Genomic DNA, 23,141 nt, shown 5'->3' with positions numbered 1-23,141 from the left:
CTCTCTCAGCCTCACCCACCCCACAGGGTGTCTGTTGTGGGGGGAGGAATGGGAAGGCGACTGTAAGCCGCTTTGAGCCTCCTTCGGGTAGGGAAAAGCGGCATATAAGAACCAACTCTTCTTCTTCTTCTTCTTCTAGATTACCCCCCCCCCCCTTCTGCATCAGTGGAAGTGTCATCTGCAGTTTCCAGATATTTGCCTTAGTGATTCATGGCAGAGGAATTATTTGTGATATGTTTTAGATTTAGGGCCTATGCGAAATAAAGCACCGTTTTTATATACATACCTTAAGCTGTAAATATGCAGATATGAGTGTACTTGGTACTTGTTTTTGATCAAAATAAGAATGAAAAGTTAGTACATTGTTTTCTTCAAAGTACTAACAAGGAAAATTAATATATATATACTAAGCTTTGAAATCTAGAACAGTATCACGTGCCATTTGTTGGTGCATCTGCCTTTATAATTCACTGATCAAGAAGTGATCTTATTGAGGACACACAATGATTGCATAGGCTTCATTAGTTTTTAGTTTTGTGTTGCTTTATCACCTGCCTCTTTAACCAGCACTGATTTCAGAGTGAATGTGGTCTCTGATTCAGACGTTTTAAGAAGCTAAGGTAGCATGCTTTAAAAAAATGGATTCCCATTATTTCACCTTCTGACTAGACCAGGGGTAGTCAAACTGCGGCCCTCCAGATGTCCATGGCAGGGGCTCATGGGAATTGTAGTCCATGGACATCTGGAGGGCCGCAGTTTGACTACCCCTGGTCTAGGTATATGATATAGTCAGGATAAAGTTCTGTCTGGTTTAAACTGAGCTGCAGAAGAAGACAGCATGGAGCTATGCCAGCGGGGAATGATTGGGTCCTTGAGGATAGGACTGATCCTGGTTGGATCTGCCACCTAGTTTAACCTGGAAGCAGGAGAAGGCAGCACAGAGCTGTACTTGCAGGAAAGGGGCACAGAGCTGCATTGCTGGGGAGTTCTCAACTCCCCACTGACCAAGCTGGGCTTGGACTGAAAAGTTCCCAGATATATCCTACATTTTCTTGGGATTTTTCCACCTGAGAAAACCCAGGCATATTTGAGAAGCTGAAATATACCCGAAAAATACCGAGATGGTATTTGGATAGATCTGAATGCATACCCCAAGGCAGTATTTGAACATTGGCTGACATGCCTCTAGGACTTGGACAGGAGAATGTTATCAGCTCTCAGTGAATTGGTTTCCTGGAGAAGACAGGCAGGACTGGAAGCTCATTTTGAGCTTCTTTTGTGAAGAATATTAGCAAACATCAACTAGGCTCATTGTTCCTGTCCATTTTTCTCTTGATTTCTTTTAGCTGCATGACAAAAGAAAGTAAGCAGACAAGGTATCTGTAGGAAAGGTTCTGAAACCACCTCTGCTTTACACTCTTAGGGGCTGAATGCACCAGATCTTTAGGAGCACATATACAGCATATTGGTCAAAGGATGGTTGAACCAAGAGGCATGGCCTACCTTTCTAAGAATTGCCTAGGTGGAAATGCTGCTGCTACCATCAGCCATTGAGTAAAGGAAGGGGCTCCTCTTTGTGATGTAGTCCATTATACAGGCATGGACTCTTTTAGAATTTCTGCCCTGCCTTTAAAAGGGAGTCATGGCAGCTTATTCGTTATAATTTATAGGATCCCCTCTAAAGCAAAAATCAAAGTAAAAAATAGAATACAAACAGGTTAAAATAGTATAGTACTCAAGCATTTTGTCCTATTCACTATACAGAATTATTACATATTTGTCTTGCATAATGATTACGATTTACTTCCTTCTTCCCCTCTGGTGTCATTTTTTATTCTTGAATTCAACATATACTCTTTAGGCTTTTTTTTAAACATTGCTTGTAATTGCCAGGAGTGCTACTTGAAGTACCATATGTGAAGGACAAATGCACATAAATTATCTAAGAAGGCAACAATATTGTGAGATGCTGTGCATATATGGAAGCATTTAAATATTTTTCCAGCCTATTTATTTGTTTTAAAAAATAAATAAATTCCCTTCCTGTCCAGTTTCTTTAAATTTTTTCTAAATGTTGGGGCTTTTCTAATTAAGAGCCTTATTACCCTGATGCTGTTAAATTGTGTTGCCAAATAATAATGAAGAGAAGCCAGGTAAGCATGTCCGTGGGATTTGAAAACTTCTTTTTCAAGGGAACCATGTGTTTGTTATTAGATGTTCTGTGAGGGCAGGATGAAAGAAATGCCAAGTTTATATGGCCGTGACCCAAATTATGCCTCCAGGATATGCAACTGATGGAAACTAGGTTTTTAAAAAAATGTATCCTGAGCCAATCATACAGAAATTACTGTCATGTTTTATAGATGAAAATGTATGAACAGTTTGTGGCAAATGTTAAATTTCACATGCATATTGCTGTGTTTCTGTGGTGTAGCAGTTAACAAACAACTAGTGACTTCATGTGTATGTTAATCCTAGATCAAAGAAAGCAAAGAATTCCATAGATAAGTCAACAGAGACAGATAATGGATATGTCTCCCTTGATGGAAAGAAGACTGGTAAAAACAGTGAAGATGGGTTACAGTCCCATGAGGCTCACTCTGAAGTTATTAGATCAGAAGAGACATGCTGGAGCACAGGAACAATCAGGAATATGTACAATAATTCTAGTCTTCATAAAGTAAGTGTTTGATTTTCCACTCTAGAATGCTTTTGATGGCTTATTGTCAGTACCTGCAGATAAGGATGCAAGATTTATCATGCTGGATCTAGACCAAAAGTCCGTTTAACTCAGTAATCAGATTTTTACACTCTACCATCTGTTAGTCTTGAACATCAAACTCTGATTTAAAACATGCTGTCACCCCATCAGGACAAATCAAAATTTCAAGAAAGACTTTCCTCTATGGTGTCTCTGCCCCCCAATAGCATAAGGGGGAAATCATACCTGAAATTTAAATTTTTCCTGGAAACCAAATAAATTAAATCTGTACAAGCAGGGATCTGCAAGAAACTTGCAGGGAAGGGATGATGTCTCCTGGCCCCCTTCATTTGTCAGCCTTCTTTCCTTTGGGAAGGCAGAGCATCGCTGCAGTGACTGGGCAAGAAAGAAAGATGTAGCAGTGCTACTCCTAGTCACTTTTATTCTGTGACTGGCAGTGTCTTGTGTTGCCTTGTTCTGTTTCAGCCAGTCGTCCATTCCTATCAGCATGCCCAGTTTGTTCACAAAACAGTTATTTTAGAGCTCTCTCAGCCCCACCTTTCCCTGTTGTAGGGAGAGGAAGGTTTACGGTGTTTGTAAGCTGCTTTGGGATTCCTTTAGGTAGTGATAAGTAGGGTATGAGAAGCCAGCTCTTCTTCAAATGGTAGCTGATCATAGTCCAGATTTTTGGATTTAAAAGCTCCGATCGTGGAGTGAGATTTGAGTCTTCTCTTTACACTCTTCATTATTGTAGCACTTGTGAAGTTACATGCGGGTTATGGTGCCAGCCTGCCACAAAGAGGCCCTGAGCAAAATAAATGAGTTTTAAGTTGGAAATGGCAAATAACAGTTTATTCCAATGTAAAGCAATTTCTCAAACTTTCCAAATCCTCAAAACGAACTTGTAGATATATTGTTTTCGGTATCTTCGTCACTATCTAAATGGTGCTACAGTATCCAATATACAGAGGTCTACAAGTATTAAAATAACAAAGTGTAAATGCTCTACATATCACCATTCTTCTGATATATTATCACCATTAAAAATAATACACCTAAGAGTTAGTTTTGAGGATTTGGAAAGTTCGAGAAATTGTTATACATTGGAATAAACTCTTCCATCACCAGCTTGAAACTCATTTCTTTTGCTTGTATCATGGCTGATGATAGGTCTTCACATGTTGAACAGAGAGACCTTGAATCTTGTAAATCCTGGAGAGTGCTGCTTTCCCTCTCGTCCACTCTGTTTTCCTGACTTTTCTAGTAAAAAAGGGAGAAGAGCACCTTTCCCTGAGTACTCTCTCTGTCTCCATGAAGAATGGTTCCTCTTTTGAAGACTCCACATGAAAAGAATTTGTGGCCTTCAGCCTTTCTTCTTCCTCCAGCAGACCATTTTCATGTTGAATGAGAATTCAACTAGCTTCAAACAATGTGGCCCAACTTTTTAAAAATGCATGTCTTTTGGGGTGAAAATCCCCCATAAGGACAACCATACTGTGTCTCTGCTATGCTTTAGAATAGCGATCCCCAACCTGTGGGCTGCAGACCACATGTGGTCCTTCGACTAATTGAAGGTGGGCCCTGAAGAATGCCTTCCCCACCCCCCCTCCGGACCTTTACTTCATCCCTCCCAGCCCTTTACAACACACTTCATTGTTGTGGCGAGTCTGTATCTTATTTCGAAGGGATGTTTAAACATTACCATAGCAATTAGAGAGCGCTAGGGCAGTGGTTGAGAGTAGAGGAGTAAACTACCCCCTCCCCCACTGGGCCTCAGTAAAAGGTGTTGAGTGGTCCCCGGTGATAAAAAGGTTGGGGACCACTGCTTTAGAAAATAGCACGATGTCTTGAAGTGCACAGTATGTAGACAGTTCACTCCTGAAAGTCAGAACTCTAGAAAGCTGCTCCATGGAGAAAAGCTTTGTCTGGCACTGCTTCCAGCAATCATCCAGATACAACACCAGTAGTTACAATAAGTGCAGTCCTCATGACTTGTCCAAGGGAAGGGAATGATGAAGGGAGGCATGTCTTTACAGATTTCCCTGTTAGTTGTCTGTGATGCTTGTAATCCTCAGGGGAAATTAGTAGGAACTGTGGAGAGGCTTCAAGCCGTTGTTGGCCAGCTGATGGGTGGATATGGGTACACTTGAAGCAGAAATGCTTTCTCTGACATCCTGTCCCTTTCTTTGTTTGTAGCATGGGAAGGGAGGAATAAGTACTCTTCTTTAAGCTAGCCTCTCTCATTGCTGCTGCCAGCTAGCTCTGTCAGAGTGGAGGGAAAAAAGAACAGTTTCTTCCAATAGCTTTAAAATTTACTCTGTAGCTCCGTCCAGATTTATCTTTGTAGTTGCTGTGGTGATGGTTATGGGGATTAATATGCAACCCTCAAAACAGTGGCCATCATCTTTGGATGTTATTTGGTGAGACCGCCTCTGCTTAGGTTTGCTCAATTTTTCTTTCAAAGTTTTTAGATTTTTCTGCAGACCTGGGGATTCCCCAAGATTTATAGAAACGTTCTCTCAATCCTTATGTGGCTTCACTGGATTGGGTCCAAACTGAATTTTCTGCTCACACAAGGCACTTCTGTTGGAAGAACAGAATGTTCCTTCTCTCCCCCCCCCAAAAAAAAAAACAGCATGAGTAGCAAATCAAGGATATACAGTTTAAAACAGGAATTGGTGAAAATTGTCTGAATCCAATTGTAACATTAGGACTATGTTCTGAATTAGATACTGGATATTTACTGTAACTATTGGGTTGAATTCTACTTCTTAACATGCTTTCATGCGGTTAAATATGTTATGACTACAGTGCAGGGCTAGGACTGGAGAAATCTGGATTCAAAGACCCTTGCTACCAGGAAGCTCACTTGGAGATCTTGGTCCAGTTATTCTCTATCAATCTGAGCTCAGAGAAGAGAAGGCTGGATTAAAGAATGTGTTCATTATAAAAGTTCAAAACTTGACGCCAAAGGAAATTGTGTTCAGAACAAGTTGGTAATACTACCCTGCAACAATTTTAAACTGTCAGCTTCCTTTGAATCACTTTTCCCAGTTATTAAGTTAGCTGGATTTTGAGGAACATAATAATCCATCATGGAATAAGAGACGTCTTCTTGTGCATTTCATATGTATCTTGTGGATCATATTTACTTTTTTCCACTGGAAAATCCACCCCTTCCAGTGCAGACCTCCAGTTAACCTCAGGAAGGGTCCAAATCTGGGGAGAGGCACAGAAAACTGCTGCAGGAGGGGGAGTTCAGAAAATTTGTTAGACTGACGGCAACTGTGTCGACTCCTGTTTCTGTTATGGGTTGGGATATGCGTAGCAAACACTTTTTTTCTGCTGTAGACTGTGGCTTCTACTTACAGCATAGAAAGTGCAAAGGTCATTTTCTGAAGCCATTTCAAAATGGAAATAATCTGATACAATTGCTTTGAGCTCCTTTGATCTGGACAGCTGATAATTTAGAAATATTCATTTGCAAGGTTTACCCCTCACTTCAGAATATTGGCATTGCATGGAACAGTACTGGTGTAATGCTTCATCTTCCTTATATTCAAAATAATAGAAGAAGAAGAAGAAGAAGAAGAAGAAGAGTTGGTTCTTATATGCCGCTTTTCCCTACCTGAAGGAGGCTCAAAGCGGCTTACAGTCGCCTTCCCATTCCTCTCCCCACAACAGACACCCTGTGAGGTGGGTGAGGCTGAGAGAGCCCTGATATCACTGCCCGGTCAGAACAGTTTTATCAGTGCCGTGGCGAGCCCAAGGTCACCCAGCTGGCTGCATGTGGGGGAGTGCAGAATCGAACCCGGCATGCCAGATTAGAAGTCCGCACTCCTAACCACTACACCAAACTGGCTCTCATACAAACAACAGTAATGCAGTAGTGTTATGTTAAATTTTTGATTTAGCAACCATATTGTTATAGCTTGTGGTCTGCTCTAATTCTTACAGGAAACGCTACTGCTGTCTGAAAGAGAGCTGCTGTTTCCTTCAGTTGCTTACCATCTTGGCTTGCTTCGACAGCTGCTTTTGTCCAAGCCAAGAATCTCCTGCATGTATTCAGCTTTGCTGTTGGATATGCTTAGCATAGTGTCTTTACTAATATTTGTGAAAAAATGTGGAACTATTAGTAGCCATATAAATAGGAATATTTGTGTTTTCAGCTTTCTCTTTCTGTGGCACATAAAAATAACTAGCTACCCTCAAAACAAACCTGAGGACAAGTGAGTCTTCGACTTGGAAGAAAGTTGGCATGCAAACCAGAGGGGGAACTGATGCAATTATGTTCCTACTGCTTTTTTCCTCTCTGGGTTCATTGAGCCATTCACTGTCAGTGTGTACAAATGAGCATTCCAGAATGCAGTACAGCCATTGCAGTACCAAAAGGTACTTGTTCAGCCAACTAAGCATGCATGGAGTTTTTTAAATAGTTCTTAAATGAGCAGTGCATAAGTGATTTGCTGCTGTGAGAACGTTTGCCTTGTGGAGGGAAAATATTGTTATGTCTTATTGTATAATTTTAAAATATACTGAGCTTAACTGCAGTCCTTGCAAAGCTATGATAAGAATAAAAGCAACCTAACTTTTACTAGCTGCTGACCCTTAATTGCCCTAGGATATTCACAGAACTGTGGCAACCATGTCTGATGAAGTTTCAAGTGAAGAAGGACCGGAAGCTGGCTATCACTTGCGTCGTAATGCAGAACGTGCTTCCAATGATTGTGCATTTCGAAACAGGAAATCCCATCATTATAAGAAACATTATCCCGTAGAAGTAAGCTTTTGCACTTTTCTAAGCTGAGTTTTATGGAATGAGTAATATGTCTGCCTGGTCCAGTTAGCAGTGAAGGCTGTCATGATCTCTTTTCTCAGAAAGGTGGGATCACTTCCTACTTCCAGATTTGTCTTTTCTTGTTGTGTGGAAGCAGATTCCAGATGATCTCTGGTGTATTCATCCTTGCCATTATCCAGGCCTTTCGTCCTTTTCGTTTTTATTTCCCATCCTGTCTTATTTCCCTTCCCTTCCTTGCAGTGAGTCGTAGCTAGGCAGTTTTCAGGTTGTAGGTAGGATTGTAACCATTTGTTGGCATACCACACTCCTTCCATAAACTGAGGGGAGGGGGCCTCAGGCTAAGCCCTAACATCTTGCATTTTTCTGTGGATAGCACACATTTCTTTGCCTTATAGGAAATGGGGATCCAGTTCAGGGGAAACAAGATCTGACAAAATTGTACAAGCCTGGAACTATCCAGGCGAAGGTGGACACAGCATATCTATATTTGTGTTTCTCAAGTGTGGCCCCCATCTTGGATATCTACGGATTGGGGCCACACTTTGCCAAAACAGATACTTCTGCAAACTTGGTAGGATCTCTCAAATTTGTAGAAAAATCTGATACCTTTTAAAAACGTGCACTGGGGCAGGGTGGTGGTGGTGGATTAAATCCCCCCCCCTCAAATACCTTCTGCAGGCATCCATGGCAAATGCAGTTATGATAGGATGGTGCCAGGGACATGCTGTGGTCCCAGCAACAGCTGCTGCCGTGGTAGGGTTATGGTGGACCTAGCAGTTAAGACTGGGAAGTGCACTGTCCCTGGCAAAAGTTGACAATGGGACCAGGGGCATTATGGCATCAGCAGCAGAGATGGTTAGAGAAGTTGCAGTGGGCCTGGCAACAAAGCCAGGAGCCCCATTGGACCTGTCAGCATTCTTAGTTGGGTTGGGTGCGTGAATAGCAGCAGCAGTGGGAGGAGAAGCTGTGGGGGCTTGACATCAATGCCAGGAGCCACACTGTGCCCATCGTTGCTGCAGGCAATGATGGCAGCAGTCATGGCAGCCCAGGGACTAAGAACATCAATAAGAAGGAGAAGCAGCACTTTGAGTGCGCCTGGAGGCAAAGCTGGAAGATACGCGGGGCCAGTTGCTGATGTCAGCAGCGTGTGTGTGTGTGTGTGTGTTTGGGAGGTGCTATGAGCCCCAGCAGCTGTGGGGATGGCAGTAGTGATGGAGGGGAGTGGGGGATAAGGGGATAAGATGTAGAGCTTGGCCTAGCAGCAGAGGCTGGCTGTAGTGTGACCGGTAACCGATAGGGGTGTGTGACCAACAGCTATGTTGTTCCTGGCAAGGAATCCCTCCTTCACAAGTATCACACTTCATCAATTGCAACTGTATCATCTGTTGCCTATTTGAATAGCCATTACTTTCATCCTGCTGTGGGGTCACTTCTTTTTAAAATTAAAACAATGTATCTCCTAATTTAAATTCCAGATGTTTCCTTTAATGAGGGATAGTATTTACTGTTACAGAAGGGCCTCTGAGTGTGTTCTTGGTTGTTATGTATTTTTTGGTTACTGATTACGTAATTAAAATAAGATAGCCACCAGCATTTAGTAATATGACATGTAACATGTCTTCCAGGATATCCCTAAATCGGGCACTAGCTGCAGTTCACGATGTTCAAGTTCCAGACAAGATTCAGAGAGCACAAGGCCGGAGTCTGAGACAGAAGACATATTGTGGGAAGACTTGTTACATTGTGCAGAATGTCGTTCATCCTGTACCAGTGAAACAGATGTTGAGAACTCTCAAGTTAATTCATGTATGAAGAAAGAGTATAGGGATGATCCTTTTCATCAGGTTGGTGCAATGAGAACAGATGTCACCCACAACTTGCCTAATCTGCCACTATTGCGGCAGAAAGTTGAATTAAATACAATTTTTATTCTTGGGATGAAATACATGTGCTTATTTAGTGTTTTTCATGTGTATAGAAGTTACATTACAGAATCCCCCCACCTTTTTTTTTTTTTTTTGGCAGAGTCATTTGCCCTGGTTCCACAATTCTAATCCAGGGCTAGAAAAAGTGAGTGCAATCGTTTGGGAAGGTAATGATTGCAAAAAAGCCGATATGTCGGTGCTTGAAATCAGTGGAATGATAATGAACAGGGTGAGTATATTTTTAAAACTATATCCTATGGTAGTCGTGTTTTTTTCCCCTGAACGGTTCACAAACTAAAGCTTGCAATCCTAAAGACGCACCTTGGAGTACCCACTAAATAAAATGGGACTTACGTCTGAGTAGACCTGCTCAGGATTGCAGTGCTAAGTGTATGGTTCTTCCAGTTCTTTTAAGTTTTGGCTTGTTACTTATGCAGCCATAAAACTGGATAAATGCAGAAAGTGAGGAAACATTTCTTATTACCAAGTTGGCCAGATCTGCCCAGCATTGCCTCTCTTAAATCAAAACAGATACCTATTACTAATCGATATAAAAATGTGAAGCAGGGGTCCCCAACCTGAGGCCCGTGGGCTGAATGTGGCTTCCAACCTCTTTCTGTGCAGCCCTTAACTTGGACACCAATGCCTTGGCTAACAGAAAATAGCCACAAAATCACACTGGCTAGGTAAGCATGTGTAGCTAGGATTCCACAGTAAATTATTGTTCCAAAATGGATTGCATTAAAGTTAACATTTCTTTCTTTATCTTTGAATGTTTACTTTTGATCTACATAATAAGTAGGTTAATAATTTTGTATATTTGGGTTTAAGATGTGGCCCTCTTTAGACACTGGGCATGTCAATGTGGCCCCCATGCACCAAAATGTTGGGGATCCCTGATATAAAGCATCACTTGGATTTGTATCAGTCAGTAGTTTTGAGCAAATTAATTTGTTTTGTTAGTGAAACAGATTCTGCCATCAATGAATATGGTCCTATTTTTTCAGTAGAGTTGACATTCACAAAGTTAGCCTTAGATGCAACATAGATATAATTCATATCCTCCACTGCCTCTTCCAATCTTTACTGAAGATATGCTGGCTCAGGTTTGCATTGGGGTCAGGATAATGGATCTCAGCTCCAAAAAGAGTGGCTTAAGGGTTGGGTTTCTTTTTTAAACCAATGAATGTAATACTCATTTGGGACCACTTTTTAAAACTAGTGAGCCAGCTGGACTGGGAGTGGCAGTCAACAAATAATAATAAATATAAAATTTAAAAATTTAAAAACTTTAACAAAGTTATCCCATTTGAGCATCAAGTGCCAAATAGATACTGGGTTGAATCTTACCAGCTATTCCACTAGGACAAGAGAAAGGAGGAGTGATCTCACCTGATTCCTCCTTATTGTAGTCTTTGTCCTGCAAGGCTTTTTTTTTTTGTCAACGTGAGTTCCACAGTCTACAGCATAACCTTGGTGGTGGTGGGGATGGACAAGATCCTTCCTCCCTCTTGCTCTTATAGAAGAGCTGAAAGAATCTGCCCCAGCGTACTTTTGAAATGGCTAATTTCTGTGTGGTGGTATTCTTTACTTTTCAAAAGTATTGAAAACTATTGTTCAAATGGAGAAATGATAATAAAATGTGTTGTTAGTGTGTATTGTATTAAATTGTGTGTGTTTAAAATTTCTCATCTTTAGGTGAACAGCTATATACCAGGAATAGGCTATCAGATTTTTGGAAATGTTGTCTCTTTAATCCTGGGGTTGACTCCATTTGTATTTCGACTTTCCCAAGCGAAGGATCTGGAGCATCTAGCTACGCATTCAGCAACCAAACTTTATACTATAGCATTTGGGTCAAATGGAGACAGAATGGTACTTTTCATGGTTATAATATGCTTTATAGTTCGTGTCTCCCTTGTGTGGATTTTCTTTTTCCTCCTGTGCGTGGCAGAGAGAACCTACAAGCAGGTAAGTGTAGTTCCAAGCTTCTCATGTTCATTTACATGCCTCTGATTGGAATACAGATGTATATGTTAAATGCCGCCAAGCTGCTTGAATTAATTCTATGAATTAATGCAACACTATGAATTAATGTCCTCCATAACGTCCTATTGTTAACAGCCATTCTCAGTCCTTGCAAACATCTTATATTGAATATTCCTTTTTTTCCTGCTGCCTTCAACGTTTCCTTGCGTTATTATCTTTTCCAGGGGCTCTTATCTTCTCATGATGTGACCAAAGTATGATAGCCTCAGTTTAGTCATTTCTTTTAGGGAGAGTTCAGGCTTGACTTGGTCTAGAACCAACTTGTTTGTCTTTTTGGTGATTCATGGTATCCATAAAACTCTCCTCCAACACCACACTTCAAAGGAATCTACTTTCTTTCTGTCAGCTTTCTTCATTGGCCAGCTTTCATACCCATACATGGTAATGAAGAATACTATGGCACGAATTAACTTGATCTTGGTTACTAAGTAACTAAGGATCTTTTTTATCTTCTTCAAGGCTGCCCTTCCCAGTTTCAATTTCCTTCTGAGTTCTTGGTTGCATTTTTCCTTTTGGATGATGATGGAACCAAGGAATAGAAAATCTCGAACAATTTCAATTTCTTCTTTGTCAGCCTTAAAATTGTAGTTCCAAAGCAGTCATTAACTTTATCTTCTTGATGTCCAACTGTAATCCTACCTTAGCATTTTCTGCTTTTAATGTCATCAATAGCTGTTCCCCTTCAGTGCGGCCAAAGTCATCCAGAGTGGTTAGATCATGCCTCTGCTCGCTCAGGTAGGGCAATTGAAATGCAAATTTGTTGCAGTAGATCATCTGGTGACCAGGAGCCTGACCCTCCAGTCTGGATTACCTTACTGCTTGGGTAGGAGATCCAATCCTAGATATTTAACAGAAAGAAAGAGAAAGAAAGAAAGAAAGAAAGAAAGAAAGAAAGAAAGAAAGAAAGAAAGAAAGAAAGAAAGAAAGAAAGAAAGAAAGAAAGAAAGAAAGAAAGAAAGAAAGAAAGAAAGACTATTTAAAATTTAAAACTCTAACCTACGGAGGCTGCAGCTAGAGGCTCAGCCTTGCTCTCACCTGCCTTCCACCTGGATTTTACCATGGATTCCATGGCTTCCATGATGCAAACTCCCAGTGGAGCCGAGGCTGGTTACCCAGCTATAGGACGACAGGCTACCTTCAACAAGGAGGCAACCGCCACATCTCTTGAGGAGCGGCCTGGAGCTCTGGACACTTGCTCCTCTTACAAAGCCACGGGATACACGGATGCCTTCGTGGTGGACTCCCCCCCTCCTCCAGGAAGTCTGGCACCAAGGAAAAGTCATCCCAGAAGAAGGACTGCACAAAAAACAGCAACTCCACCGAGGCGGAACTTAGGCAGTCGGCCAAGAAGAGGAAGCAGCAGCTACTGCCACTGATGCGCCATCTCAACTGAACTGCGAAGTTCCCAGGAGCTTCCTGGAGACACCGCAGCTTTCCCAGGCCTTGAGAGCAGCATGGAGGGATGCTGCTAGAGTCACACAGGGCAGGAGAGCTCCGCAGGTGAGCCACAAATGTTGGGCCCACGTTCCCACTCATGATCCTTGGCCACTGAGAGAACTATAGGCATCCTGGAGTTCCGGGTACAAGTCCCTCTATGTAGCTCAACCCCCCCCCCCACCTGGAGAGCCATCATGTGGCCAAGATAGTGTCACCCACACCCCCTTCCACCATGGTGCCCCCTACCCTGGGTCACCAGCTTCAGGACTGAATCTCAATGACCGAGACTAGGAAGGGTCCAATCCCACTTCTGTCCCTGAGTATGCAGCAGGCTCATCTTGTTCTGCTGTGGGGGTGGGGGGTGAGATGAGTCGGCTGGACTTATGACTGTATGGAGGAAGAATGGGAGGAGGAACAAATGTTCCTGGAATTTTTACAATCAAAACAATTTCAGGCCAGGAGGGCTAGGGTTTTTTCTGCTTCCAGGCCACTTCAAGGGCCCCATTTCCACAGGGAACACCTACCTAGGAAACCTCCCAAGGAGGATTTGGTCTCTGAACACTATGCTTCTGAGTCTTCAGAGGAAGACGAAGCACACCTGACTAAGGTGGGAGGGGGGCGTCCGCTCCCAGGCTTTATAACCAGTCCAAGCCACAACAGCAGACATACAGCACTGGGTCGCTCAGTGAGACACACTCTGCTGCCTCCCTCTCTGATGTCCTGTTCGACAAAGAGGAGGAAGAAATGTCAGGTGAAGAAGCCACGGACACAGCAGATGCTTCTACTAGAGTCAAGACTGTTCCAGGAAGAGCACTTACAACTCATTTTACCCAATGTAATCTCCACCCTCAAGTATGAGATGCAGTTTCAGGAGAAATCCTGCCCAAAAGCTTCTGCATATTTGGATGTTAGAGGCTTCAAAAGACCCACACCGGTTCAAATGATCCATCCATTCCCAGATAACTTTGAGGATGTCTTGAAGGCAGAGTTGTCTATTCCAGGCCTTGGTAATTCACTTTCCTCCATTGCCAAGCTACATGCTCACGGATGAAGCAATGGAGGACCTGAAAGCCCCACTCGTTGATGCACCTGTGGCCCTGCATTCCAGCGCCGTACTACCAAAGGATGGTGACAATCCCATCAAGGACTCCGTGGTTAAGAAGAATGAACACGCCCTCAAGAAAAATTATGAGGCATCATCAATGGTGATTAGAACTTCCGTGGCCCTATCAAATTTTACCAGGACTATAGTCATCTAGACAGATGACATGCTCAAATCCCCTGATTTTGCTACCTCCTCTACAAGGCAGTTGGTGATGAAGATTAAGCGTGTAGCAGAATTCACCGTGGACGCATCACAAGACGCCATTAAATTCAGCGCCAGGGCACAGGTGGTCAATGTGACAGTCCACCGCAATATTTGGCTCAAACACTGGAGGGTGGACCACGTATCCAAGAACACTGTCCTCATCTAAATTCTCCGTCCGCTTTCTCTTTGGCAAGTCCAGCCTGGACAAAGTCTTAGTGAAAACTAAAGAGGAGAAGGAGGCCATGTCAGCTACTTCACTTCACAACTGTGACCGGGACAATAGATACAAACAACACTCCTTTCATCCCTATAGTTCCTCTGGAAGACCCAGGGACTTCAGGGATTTCAGGAACTTCTGCTCCTCCAATTTCAGGCCAAAGTTCAACCCATGCCAACCACAGCCCTTCAGGTAGGAGGAGGGTCAACATGTCAGGAAGCACTCCTTCTCACTCTCTAATAGGTTTTCCCATAATGGACCTCCTGGCAACACCACAGAATGCTCAGATGGAGCGGTTCTTGACACGCTTCTACCATGAGGCAGCAGAAGGAGAGGACGCCCTTAACTGCCCCTGGCCACAAGGTCTGCTATATGCATTTCACCTCTTACCCTCATGGGCAAATTACTCTTAAGGATCCAGACAGAAAAAGTGCTCCTGATTATCGTGGCTCCTCAGTGGCCCTGCTGACCGTGGTTCTCAGACCTGATGCAGATGTCGCTGATGAAGCAGTGGCATCTGCTAGCCTGCAAGAACCTCCTCCTTCAAGGGCCAGTACTGCATCTGGACCCAGAGTGGCTGTAACTGGCAGCTTGGAAATTGAGAGGAGATCTCTGAAACAGCTAGGTTTCCCCACCAAGATTGTCGACATCATGGTTCAGGTCAGAAGACCAGTGACCAGGCGAATCTACAATCATACTTGGCCTGCCATCAAATGGGCCGCTAAATATGGTGTGACACCTACCAGCTCCAGTGTACAGGGATGTCATGACCTTCACTGTTTTCTGTCACTAATGTGATATCATCTGCAAATCTCAAATTGTTAATACTTCTTCCTCCAGTTTTTACTCCACCTTCATCTAAATCTAATCCAGCTTTCCTTATGATAGTATCTGCATACAAATAGAAGAGGGAGATGCAATGTATCCTTGCCTGACAGCTTTCCAATTGGAAACCATTCTGTTTCTCTATATTCTATCTTAACAGTGGCTTCTTGTCCAGAATATAGGTTGCTGTGGCACACCCATTGAAACCAACCACAGCTTTTCATGATCTATGCAGTCAAAAGCTTTGCTTCGATCTATAAAACATAAACTGATTTTGTTCTGAAATTCTTGTGTATGCTCCCATATCAGACATGAATTTGCAATATGATCTGTGCCTCTTTGTTTTCTGTATCCAGCATCTGGCATGTCACATTCTATATATGGTAACAATCTTTGCTGAAAAATTCTAAGCATAATTTTACTTGCATATGAAATTAATGCAATGGTCTAATAGTTGCTGCACTCTTTGATATCTCTTTTTTATGGGGATTTAAATTGAGCATTTCCAGTCATTGTTTTGTTTTCCATAATTTTTAGCTCATTCATGTTAAGATTTTAATAGTTTCTGTGACTTGGAATACTTCTGTTGATATCCCATCTAAGCCTGATGATTTGTATTTCCTAATTGCTCCCAGTACAGCTCTCACTTCATTTTCCAAAACTCGTTTTTTCTTCAAAAGATTCTTCTTGGAAGGAATCTGTCATCCTTTCATCTTTTTTTGTATAGTTCTAAAGTGAATTGTCTCCATCTTTCCTCCCCCACAATTCAGTTAATGTTTTTCCTTGTTGATCTTTCAGCATGCCTAATTGTAATTTAAATTTCCCTTTAATTTCTTAGATTTTCCAAAACAAATATCAAGTTCTTCCTTTTTTCGTCTTCTTTTTCTATTTCTTTAGACCGGTCATTATAATTCTCTTCAACTTTCTGGAAAGCTGCATTTAGGCTTCTGTCACCTCTTACGTTTGCTTTTAGTTTATCTTTAGCAATGTTTAGCATTTCAGCAGTCACCCATTGAGGCTTCTCTTTTCTTTTGGATATAGGAATAGTCTTTGCACATTTTTGATAATATCTCTTCTGGTTCACATTCACTTGAATTTAGGAATACATTAGTGCAACTTCTGTGTTTGTTATTTCCTGTGTGAAATCCTTTGTAATTTTCTGACTGAAAATGGCCTACTGCAGTCCCCATCTCTTGGTGTACTATTTTGAGCTTATCTTGATTTATACTTCTCAGGTTTCACATTCCTATTATGTGTCAGACAGCTTTGGACTTCTGCATCCATTCATGTCAACAACTGAACATTCTTTTGGCTTTAGTCAAGTTGCTTCTTTAAAAATAGCGTTAGTCATACTTGTCCTCAGCTCTTCCCCATTAGGTGACTGAATGACATCCAGCCTTGAGGTTCCATCTTACAGCACTGTATCTTTAAAAAAATAATTGGATTGCTTCGTCATACGGTTTTGAGGATAAGAGTTGTTGACAAGTGGTTTATCATTGCTTTAAACCAGGTTCAGGTGGGTAGCCATGTTAGTTTGAAGTTGCAGAACAAAATTTGAGTCCAAAAATAAAGACCAACTAAGTTTTATTCAAAATGTGAGCTTTTGTGTGCATGCAGACTTTCTCAGACACTGAGGAAGTGCACATGTATATGAAAGGTCACAACTTGAATAGTCCTAACCAGGGTTAGCTATATTGGCACTGCTGTTGTCTTTGAAAGATCCCCTGCCAGTGTTACCTTCCACTGCTACTGCTGCCCAGTAGCAACCCTTCAAGGATTCTCTGCTCCCATCACATTTGGAAATATTTGTGCTCTTCTGCTGATGTAGCTGTTGATCCCCAAAGGGTTGGGTGCATCTTAATCTGATGTCTTAGCTGTGACCAATTCCGCCTTGAGTGACTCTGCTAGGAGCTTAGATCCATTATTATTATTAGTAGTAGTAGTAGTAGCAGCAGCAGCAGCAGCAGCAGCAGCAGCATTTTCAATTTATTTCTCGCCTCTCCCTGGAGGCTTGAGCCGAGTTACAGCACATAAAACCCCAATAAAAACCATACAATAAAACCCATAAACAACAATACATACAATTAGTGAAACAATAAAGCAAGATGTGGCAAAAAGAAGCTCAAGCCTTATCTATATCACCCCTTGATAACCCATCCTAGAGGGGGGGAGAGCCAGAGGGCGTGAGTTGGTCAGCTCTACAGCTGCTGTAAGGGGGGGGGGCAGCTGCATTTTGTACCAATAGAAACTTCCGGATCAAGCACAAGGGCAGGCCTTCTTGACCTGAGCCTCGAGTGTTAAGGAGGCATCAGTGATCACTCCCAAGTTCCTGGCTTGGGATCTTAAGTTGCATCCCTTACATATTGCTCTTCGTTTTGCTGATACAAAACAACAACACACAACCACATATTAAGATATGTATCTATGAGGAAATAGATTCCTTATTTTATTTTCACTAGTTTTAAAGTATGGAATATAATGGTTGTGCCATCTTGTATTTGGTATGATTTATTGCACATATATGTTGTCTTTTGAGCTCATAGTGATTTCCCCTTATTGAAATAATATAAGATAATCAGCTTGTCTAAATAAGATTATTTCCTGTATTATTTAATGCATTTAAAATATTTTTTTGCAGAGGCTGCTTTTTGCCAAACTCTTTGGCCATTTAACATCTGCAAGAAGGGCACGGAAATCAGAAGTTCCTCATTTCCGGTTAAAGAAGGTGCAAAATATTAAAATGTGGCTTTCTCTCCGCTCATACCTAAAGGTTTGTACCTTTTCCTTGAACTATTATCATAGTTGGCCTACTTAATTGGTAATCTGGTAAGTATACTATGTTGTAGAATATACTGATTATAATGTTATATTCAGTATTTTCAGATCTGGATTTTCCTTGCTTGTAGTTTTATATTAGTATTATATTTGCTCTCTCCTTGTGTGGAAGAATAATGTTAGCTAAAGTGATGGACCTTCCAAAATACTGGTTTGGTGGCTTATGGGGGAGGAACTTGCCTTAAGGCCCCTGGTAGTTATTTGATCATTCTGGATATCAAGTGCCAGATAACACAACTTTTACTGTATTACTTCACTGACTGAGGAATTAAGTTGTGGAATTCACTCCACAGGATGTAGTGATGACAACGAGCTTTCATGGATTTAAATGGAAACTAGATGAAACAAATCCATTGAGGAAAATCCATTAATGTATGTTAGCTGTAATAATTAAATGAAACCTCCATGTTAAGAGGCAGTAACCCTCATAATATTAGTGCTCACTTAGGTCAGGAAGTTTGTGTGCATACATGTATCTGTCGATCTACACACACACATATATACATATGCACATTTGTGTGTGTGCACGCACACTCACACAAAGGGAGAATATTCATTTTTATTTTGTTTCTTTTAATGTTGCCTGAACTTTAACTCTGCATAAGCTGTTTTGTAGACCCAGTCTGTTTGCAAGTGGGAAAAAAAACATATTTGCAGAGAGAAGTCAATGTAGCCTCTGGAATGCCTTTTCGGCATCTCCTTGGCTTTATAGATCATTCAAGGATTCAGTTATGACCTTCGTTGTAGTGAAACAGAAAAAAGGATGTCTACTGTATGCTAGGGCACAAAACATGTGGAGATGAAAGGATGTCACCGAATCTTTGAGTGCTAACCAAAAACATACTGTCAGCAAGTGCAGTGTATAGAGTGAAAAATTCTAGTCTCGCAGTCTGATTTTGGATTAAAGACAGCTTTTTGGTATTTCTCCTTGCGTAAGTAGCTATTGAAAAAAATAAACAGAACAAATTATTTCAGAAGAAATTATAACATTTTACAGAATATTTTTCGATCTGTAACTCATTTAGCTACATCACCTACAAACCACCCTTCGTGATTAATCCTAGGTTTTTTCTAGGTCCAACAGTTATAAGAAAACTGTTGGTCTGCGGCTGTACCAATGAGGAAGCATTGTTCCATAGAGCAGTCGCTCAATGTTAGGAAGACTTCCAAAGGATGTTTCTGCAAAACAAAAAAAATATTCATGTCATACCAACCTTCTACCATTCTAGGGCAAATCTTTCTATTGACACCTGTTAGTATGATGTAAGCCTTTTCTTTGTATTATGTTGCTTATCCTCCCCCAACCCTGATTTTACTCTTTATGCTTTGCTCTGCCTCTCTGTCTTTTTCTTTCACTGTTGTGGCACTAGAACACATGCCTCCAGTAACGTGCTTTTTAAATGCTTTCCCCTTCCATAATGCGTGGGGAGATACTGCTGCCATGTCTTCCGCCTTTTCAGTGTTTGTCATCTACAAAGATGCTTCCGTGGGAGAAGGTCTCGTAGCTGAAAAATCCCCTTATTGTGGAAGACAGTTAATGAGTAGCATGCTTATTCTTTCTCTTATTTTTTACACATGGATTATCCTTTTGAACTTGTACATCCCTGCAGTTCCAATATTGTGCCAAATAATTGTTAATCACTGTGTGCCTTGGTGTTATTGAGGCTTCCTGCCACCTTGCATTAAATCTAAGCTGTGTTCATAATTCAAAATATAATTTTCAACTATGCATGTCATTTCCCGTATTGGCTAGTCATGCAGATGTTGTAGGATAAGTACTCTTGAGGGTGACAGGCCTGAAAAGGAAAGGTGCAAATACTGAAAGTAGTGATAACCCGTTCTGGTTGGGGAGACATGCTCATCTGTTGCAATGAAGCAAAAAAGGGATTCTTGGGACACCTAAAACAACAGACTTACTGTAGCATAAGCCTTCATGGGGGAGGACCATGAAGCCCATCAGTAATGTTTCTAGACAAAATTCAAAAGTATGCTATACATGATAAGCACAGTGACCATTCTCAACTGGTGATCATTCAGAACCTCAGTGACCCTATGGGTTAAATGCACACAAATAAAGCGGATCTTTGTAAAAATATATGTAGATATCTCCCTGCAGTACAGTCTCTGTAGCTTAGCAGCAGAAAACAAATTAAAAAGCGAACTTTTAAATCTAATACATTTAGTACCTGTTATTAGATAGCGTACATTCTTGCTGCATAAGAACCCAAGCTGTAGTCTAAAGCATTCTGTATGGGGCAGTCCATCTTGTATCTGAGGAAGTGTGCATGCACATGAAAGCTCATACCTTGAATAAAACTTTGTTAGTCTTAAAGGTGCCCCTGGACTCTAGATTTGTTCTGCCACTTCAGACCAACATGGCTACCCACTTGAATCAATCTTGATGTAGCATAACATGTTAAAGCATGCAAGCATGACCCAAGTATGGAGCAAGCTTCCCTTCTCTTTGGTCTATATCCTTCATATAGTTTTTTGCCCTCTGGGATCAAGTGGTCCCTTGGATCCAATCAGGAATCCTTTTAGGCAAAACTTTACAGAAAATTTCAATGTTTGTTCCGAATTTCTCCCCTCCCATCTGAGTACGCAGCTGAGCACAGCTTCTTGTGATTAACTGATTACCTCATTCTTGACTCTGGCCTCAAAAGAGATAAGGATGGTCTCTGCAGGAAGGCTCAAACCATGGGCACTGGCAAGCTGGAGCAGGCCTACTAATAATCACATTAATCCTTGAGGGAAATTAGGATGCTTTGCCTCACAAGGAAAGTTCAGTCACTTTCTGTTTGTGTGACCTTTTCTTTTATATGTGCATAAGATCGGTGGACTGAGATTTCACTTCATGCATCTGGTAAAGTGGGCTCCAGGCCATGCTGCAATAAATTTGTTAGTGTTTTATGTGCTGCTCATGTTTGAATTGGGTGGCTTTGTCATGGGTCTCTGGATTTAACAAGTGAAATGACTGCCAGGCCCATATTTTTGTTCAGACTGTCTCTTTTTTTCTTGTGGAAAATAGTAGCGTTTTGTTTTTAAGGGGAAAGGACAGCACTGAATAATTTAGCAGTTTTGTGTTCTAACAGTGGGCGCAAAACTCTCAAAGGATAAAAATGTCTAAAAATATCATTTGGGAGCCTAGCATTTGAATTCTAAACTTGTGAATCCTGTCCTTTCAAACTGCCATGCTGACCTTTCTCTGGCATAATGTGCCTTTATTCTCCCTCAGTCAGAATTGCAGAATATTTACTAGCCTTATGATACAATATTTGGGTAATTCAGCCAAGCACTATCATTCTCTAATTGCAAAACTATTGTGAGTTTTGGGGTGGAGGTCTCAGTGTCTTTCTAAGCAACCGAAACCATGTCAGGTGTGTCCCTTGTACTCTAAGATAAGCTATTTTCTCATTCATCCAGTTGTTTCATAGTGCTTTCCTACATGTTCTTATTTTATGCTTTCCCTAGCCTTCAAAGCAGAATAATTATATTCCCTACAACAGCTCATCTTACAGCAAAGGGGATCTCTTCTCTCTCTCCCCCCTCCCAAATCTCTATGTTTGTTTTTTTGTGGGAGAGAATGTAGCTCTATAAGCTATGGAAATTTGAGAGAGATTTTCAGGAGAAGAAAGCACAGTGATGTAGTGTGTTGTGAGAGATGGAAATGTCCTATAAATGTTTTCTTGAGCCACCATTTCTCCCTCCTCACTGATGGCATATGTTCATTCAAGTTAAACCCAACACTTTTAAATATTCAGTTGTACATTTTAGTACTTAGTTTTTAAAAGTTGTCAATTTTTTCATACACAGCTGGACATATCACATTCCATAGTTTAACTATTGTTTCTCTTTGTATTGTTTTCAGCGGCGAGGTCCTCAACGATCAGTTGATGTCATAGTCTCATCTGCTTTTTTGTTGACAATTTCTGTTGTCTTTATTTGCTGTGCGCAGGTAAGGAAAATTTGACGTGCTGCTAATTTACGTCACCATTTAAAATCTTTAAAACTTATGACAATAGGAAGCTGCCTTGTACTGAATCAGACCATCAGTCCACCAGAGTCAGTACTGTCTACTCAGACTGGCAGGGGGCTCTCCAGGGTTCCAGGCTGAGGCCTTTCACATCACCCACTACCTGCTCCTTTTGCCAATAGATGCCAGGGACTGAACCTAGGATCTTATTTTATGTATGGATTTATTTATTGGATTTATTATGCGCCACTCATGATAAATGTCCCATGGCAGGTTACAATACCAATAACAATAAAAACCACAATACATAGTAATTAAAAATCCAATAGGCCATATTAAAAAAAATAACCTGGCGGTAAGCAAATAAAATTGACCCACCACCCAACTCCCCCCATTCTGACCCCCCCCCAGAGCCTCGGGGGGGAGAAACTTTCCAGGGGTGTCAATCCTAGCTCTGCATCTCCCATTCAGTATAGAATATGGAGTTGTAGAGGGCCCCTCAATCTTCCGTGCCCTAGCCTCAACCAAAGTCCCAGCAGAAGAGCTCTGTTTTACAGGTCCTGAGGAACTACAGAAGCTCCTGCAGAGCTTTCAGGTCTTCCAGGAGCTAATTTCTCCAGGTCGGGGCCAGGTCTGAGAAAGTCCTGGCCCTGGTCGAAGCCAGGCAAACCTCCTGTGGGCTAGAAATCACCAGTAGATTAGCACCCACAGAGTGTAAGGCCCTGCAGGGGGCATAAGGCAATAGGCAGTCCCTCAGATATGTGGGTCCCAAACATGGGTGGCCTTAATGATTAATACCAGAACCTTGAACTGGATCCGAGCCGCAACTGGCAACCAATGCAGCTGCCTCAGCACTGGCTGGATATGGGCCCTCCAAGGTGTTCCTGTGAAGCCCTTAGCTGCTGCATTTTCTGCCAGCTGCAATTTCTGAGTCAAGGACAAGGGAAGGCCTGTGTAGAGCAAGTTACAGAAATCAATCCTGGAAGTAACCATCGCATGGATCACCGTGGCCAGGTGTTCTGGGGACAGGAAGGGCGCAAGTAGCTTTGCCTGTCAAAGGTAGTTTAATGCC

The 23,141-nt window shown here is 41.7% G+C and overlaps 1 protein-coding gene across 3 annotated transcripts in view; it reads left to right on the top strand.

Moving 5' to 3' along the window:
- The window catches only part of PHTF2 (putative homeodomain transcription factor 2), an 89,052-nt gene that overhangs the window by 58,073 nt on the left and 7,838 nt on the right, over positions 1–23,141 (top strand). For all 3 annotated transcript variants that reach the window (XM_077338050.1, XM_077338052.1, XM_077338051.1), the window contains 7 exons: positions 2,479–2,680; positions 7,323–7,481; positions 9,125–9,343; positions 9,525–9,653; positions 11,123–11,395; positions 17,900–18,031; positions 21,965–22,051. In XM_077338050.1, coding sequence (XP_077194165.1) covers positions 2,479–2,680; positions 7,323–7,481; positions 9,125–9,343; positions 9,525–9,653; positions 11,123–11,395; positions 17,900–18,031; positions 21,965–22,051 — 1,201 coding nt within the window. The remainder of the gene's footprint in view (positions 1–2,478; positions 2,681–7,322; positions 7,482–9,124; positions 9,344–9,524; positions 9,654–11,122; positions 11,396–17,899; positions 18,032–21,964; positions 22,052–23,141) is intronic.

The sequence above is a fragment of the Paroedura picta genome, chromosome 5, assembly GCF_049243985.1.
Source record: "Paroedura picta isolate Pp20150507F chromosome 5, Ppicta_v3.0, whole genome shotgun sequence".
NCBI classification, from domain to species: domain Eukaryota; kingdom Metazoa; phylum Chordata; class Lepidosauria; order Squamata; family Gekkonidae; genus Paroedura; species Paroedura picta.
Note: the sequence above shows the minus strand (reverse complement) of the source record. Positions and strands in the feature narration are given on the sequence as shown.